The 5,000-nt window shown below is 40.0% G+C and overlaps 2 protein-coding genes across 3 annotated transcripts in view; both read left to right on the plus strand.

The window, feature by feature from the left end:
- The window catches only part of LOC137970779 (myosin heavy chain, striated muscle-like), an 81,374-nt gene that overhangs the window by 52,933 nt on the left and 23,441 nt on the right, over positions 1–5,000 (plus strand). The window lies entirely within an intron of this gene.
- The window catches only part of LOC137970289 (myosin heavy chain, striated muscle-like), a 17,048-nt gene that overhangs the window by 11,843 nt on the left and 205 nt on the right, over positions 1–5,000 (plus strand). Inside the window, exons 9-13 of the mRNA XM_068816811.1 lie at positions 578–700; positions 1,931–2,017; positions 2,805–2,885; positions 3,303–3,470; positions 4,553–4,609. Of these exons, the coding sequence (XP_068672912.1) occupies positions 578–700; positions 1,931–2,017; positions 2,805–2,885; positions 3,303–3,470; positions 4,553–4,609 (516 nt within the window). The remainder of the gene's footprint in view (positions 1–577; positions 701–1,930; positions 2,018–2,804; positions 2,886–3,302; positions 3,471–4,552; positions 4,610–5,000) is intronic.

Consider the following 5,000-nt stretch of genomic DNA (forward strand, 5'->3'; position numbering starts at 1 on the left):
CTTTAAAATCTTGAGAGAGCTGTATCGAGGAGAAAATGACGTCAAAGACTCGGTAGTTTAAGAATGCAATGCGTTTGTACGCGGCTGAATTAATATGCAGCACGGGAGTTTCGGGCTTTAAACTCGTGTTTTGCATATATAATAAGCTGCTTTTACACTGTGAAATTTTAAGCTAGTGAGCGAATGACGTCACTTTTCCCTAGATCAAACCCTCTGAGGTCCAGTCGGTAGGTTTGGAACGTGAGTAATGGCGCCGGACGGTGAAATCCAAACTTACCCTTAAGGGTAAACAGCCTTTGAATAAAGACCAAAGCTCAAAATTATTATTTTGCCAGTCAAGTGTTAAGCAATTACACTTTCTAAATCTGAGGAAAAATGGGAATTGATTTTTTGATCATAGTAGCACTTTAAAAGCTGATGTAATTTTTCGCAATGCCGCACTTCATTCATTTGGTCGCCTTACCCCCACCCCACCCAGCTGAGAGAAATGAATGACCTTAATACCCAAGTAGTCCAAACAACGCATTGCAGTGACGTAGTTTTGTTTTTAAGCCGTTTTTTGTTTTCAACTTCACAGGCCGAGGCCGATATCGCTTCAAGAGAAAAGAGCGCTGAACAGCTACAAGACGACCTCGCAGCTCAAGATGAATCCATCGCCAAATTATCGAAAGAGAAAAAGAATCTCGAAGCTGCGAAGCAGGTGCCGTCTCCCGTCCATCTGTACATCTATATATAGCTTGCTATGTACCCCTTCAAATAGTCATTTCTCGAATTCCTTTAACTCTAAAGCAGTAGCACCTTGCCCGTAGCCTCCACCTTCCATATGAACCCTTTGAGTAAACCATTTCCCGTATCTTTCTATTTTAGAAGCACCTCGCAGGGGGGCTTTAGTGGGTGTTTTCACAGTAGCCAATCATAACAAACCTATGGTCAGCCATTTATGACGTCACATTAGTATGAGACGTATGTGAAGCACTTCACGAATGTTTTCAGTCACATACGTCACAATAATTATAGTAGTTCGAAAAATAGAAAGATACGGGAAAGGGGTTGACTCAAGCGTACAATACAGATGGAAGCTCCGGGTAATGGGCTCTTGCTCTGAAGTTATCCTTTTTTATGCCAAGTATGTTCCATTTAACATTCCTTTGTCTGGTTCGACTCACAACCATATTTGGTAAATCACGTGACCAAAACAGAGAATGTCTAAAAACTCAGAGTGAACTAGCACCGATTTTAAAAGAAATTATTTCTCCAGAAAAAATATGACGTCATAAGACCTCCTTTGATACACTTTCAAAATATCAGTTCCATGTTTTTTTGTCCAAATAGAAATTCCATGCTACAGTTTACGAAAAATGATGGGACGGTTCCCATCCGGTGAAAAAAAACGCCTCTTCCTTTCGTTCCGTGAGAGCTTTTACCTGTTTTTCACTAACGCACGGACTAGTTTTACATGTGCCTTCTGACTGAAGTAAAGTCAGATTTCCATTGAAAAAGTTACTTCAAAGAACCAATCACGCAACCTGTTTGTCTTTGGGCTCTTGGCTAAAAAGCTTCTTAACAACCATTGTTTTCCTGTAGTTAAGAGCCACCCCTAGGGTGGCAACTGCAACGATTATCGATTCGCAGCGACGCAAACCATTTTTGAACTCAGCGGTTCTTTTCTTGTCGATATTTTTACCAGGCTCCCGCAAAACGAACCGGTTATCGACAACTAAACTTTTAGTCTGTGGATACGCATTTCTAACATTAACAGTTGTCGATTCTATTAAGTTGTTGACTGTAAACAACTTGTCTCGTTTGTGGAGGGCCTAAATCTCTCATTGACTGGGTAAGCGGCTCTATGGTGGCCGGTAATCAGATCTCTTGATGTTTCACATTGAAGAACTGCGCGCTGATACCCTTTTGTGAATTTCTCATTTGTCAGGAACTCGAGGATCAACTTCAAGAAGAAGAGGAGAAAGTCAGTCACCTTAGCAAAGTCAAGACAAAACTCGAGCAACAAATTGACGAGGTGCGTCTTCTTGCCTCAGCCTCCGAAGAGGCTACGCAAGTTGGTGTTACAGTGTTGCTTTGCTCCGTGCAACCAACGCGCTGACCATATGTTGTAGTAGATCAAACCAGGAAACATGAAATGACGCTGTGTAACAAACAGCATAAAGCATTTTCTCTTGAAAGTTTGCAAAACGAAATTCATGCAGTCCCTTTAAAAATTCCACGGATTGTTTTTGTCGTAAATTCTACCAGTAGAACACGTAAAGGAATAGTTCTCCCTTGCGGGTAATTAGGCCATTTATGAAATATCAATATTCAGCTTGACGATGGAGCAGAGAGAACAAAAACGATAGAAACAAGTTGCAATGAATGTGAAAGATATTAGCATATCATCCACTTTCCTTTGTTTTTGTCCTCTACACGTCACTCTCTTTGAAGCTGAATTTTAATATATCGAAAGTTGCCTATAACGCTTTGAGCTTGCTTCGTCATCGATTTTTTTCGTTGCCCCTTAATGGTTTATCGTACTTTTAATCAAAGGGTGCGTTCGATTGGGAAATCCGGATTTAGATCTTGAAACTGATAAACTGATTTTTATGCAGATTTCACTAATAGGAAATCCATGTCAGGAAAGATTTCAATCAGTGAGATCCGCGACAAAGTCCGCTCTCAGATTTGTATTCGATTGAAAAACTGAAGATCCAGATTTATAAGATCAAAATCCGAACTTTCCAATCGAACGCACCCAAAGATAAGAACGCGTTTAATTATGTGGAGTAAATAAACGTTTCTGGATTGTCTTTTAGACAATTGATCACTGGGAGCGAGAAAAGAAGGCTCGCGCCGATGTAGAAAAAGTAAAGAGAAAACTGGAGGGAGACCTTAAGGTAAGGGATAATAAAAACTCGATCAGGCGATACGCTATGATGTTGTTATGGTATTTTACAAGGAAACGAAGAAATGTAAGTTTCCGCGAATATTTGACGGCGAGAGGAAACTGTTCAGTCATTGCTTGAAAAACAAAATTGAAAGTGTATTTTCAAGTTCTTGCGGTTTCTGGATAACTGAATGCTTTCATGCTGATATCCTCCATCTGTGCCCATTGCCTCTTCCGACCAGGTTACGAGGCAGTTAGAACACGGCGCCATATTAAGTTGACGAGGACTTCAGACGATGGTTGGACTTTTAGTACTTTTAATGTTGTGAAAAAGGAGTTTCAGTGAACGGAGATACCATCGAAACAAGTTGGGTATATGTTAATCGATTTTAACGACGATTGTGTGACTTTTTTTTTTTCATCACAGATGACTCAAGACAACTTAGAAGACGTAAAAGGCGAAAAATCACGGCTTGAAGAGGACTTACGAAAGTGGGTGATGATCTTAGTTTGGCATATTTCACGAACTGCAGTGATTGTGCGGCGAATGTCTCCTTCTTTTGCACAAACAGTTAGCACTCATTTTGACCTTCAAGTATAGCTTCTGCCATGCAGTATCACTCTCAGTTGTATCCTTTTCAAGGATTATATTACTCATCTCCATAGAAAGCTGTCATTACAGTTTCAGTTTAACGGAATCCTCGTTTCTGAGCTTGTTCAAAAAAATTGTTATCGGATAGCTTTCATTTGTGTACCAAGAGCTCTTCCACTTAAAAAAAAAAAAAGAAATATTTATTATTCCATGAGTGCGCATTGGATGTTAGATGGTAAATAGCCAACGAGACTCGTACCACCGACGGTATTTGAGCTGATAACCAAGATAGAGTGAACCAATTATTAGAAAGCTAGAAACGCAATATCCTAGACCGAAAATTTACTAAAATAAAATAAATTGGACGCCCAAAAGCTATTTGGATATCGACTTTCTTTTTAGGTGCTTAAGGAAAATATTAAGCCGATGGACAATCGCCAGTCTATCTTTGATGGAAAGGAAGATTGGATATTAGGATAAAAAATTTAAAACCCTTTCAAGGTTCATTGCAAATAGATTCGAAATAAGTGATTACTCATTAAGAGCCAATGCCTTTTACCTCGCGACTTAAAGTTTGTGTTAAATTCCAAACAGGAAAGAACAAGAACTCAACGAGAGCAGCGGAAACAATGAAAACCTCCTAGCGCAAATCGAATCTCTAAAGAAGAAGATAAGAGAATTAGAGGTACGCAAAACTTGCACCGTGTTCACACCAACGAAACCGAGTTTTTCGAAGCGTAATGCGGCAATTGTAATTTTTCTGTCTCGGACGCGTAAATGTCTCTGATTTTGCTGAAGGCGTAACTGTCTTTTTGCGTGTAGGATAAATCAAGCTTTCTTCTCAGGAATAACACAACAAATTAAGTTTGAAGGAACGTAAAGTGCTTTTGTTTTCCGATCAAATACCCAATTATTGAATTCCAAACGCGACTAGGCGCAAACCGTAGAGACGCTCTTTTAACTGTTCTTCAGCGCAAGTTCAAGGAGCCTGTGAAGCTCGACCGCTAGGTGTCGGTGACAGTTCCGCGCATTTGAGCGGTTATGATCGATTTACCGCCTTGTTGAGTTTTATCTTTTCTCTGCAGAACCGCATCGAGGAACTGGAAGAAGAACTCGAAGCAGAGAAAAATGCTCGTTCGAAGGTACGTAACATTTAGTAATGTCTCAGTGTGTCTGGGGTTTGTTTGTTTAGTACTTAAAGCGACTTGATGCACGCTTGAGAATCCACCTCGTGCAAAGCTTCCACAGTCAGAAAAGCAGTTGACAAACTCGCACAAAAATGGTAACGATCTACTATGTCGTGTTTGTCTTCCTGCCATTTGGCAAATTTGTAAATGAATAATTAAATAAGTAAGTAAATAAATGTACATTAGAGGTTCTCATCTAGGGCCGGGATTTCTCTTGGAGACCTTGATAGAAAAAATAGATCGCTTTAGGATGTGGATTCCTTCTGAGATGTTCTTGCGCCTTCGTCACGCGTTTCTCATTGGAAGGAAAGATTATGTGACGATCCGATAGAATGTCTAAATGTCG

The sequence above is a fragment of the Montipora foliosa genome, chromosome 9, assembly GCF_036669935.1.
Source record: "Montipora foliosa isolate CH-2021 chromosome 9, ASM3666993v2, whole genome shotgun sequence".
Classification (NCBI taxonomy): Eukaryota; Metazoa; Cnidaria; class Anthozoa; order Scleractinia; family Acroporidae; genus Montipora; species Montipora foliosa.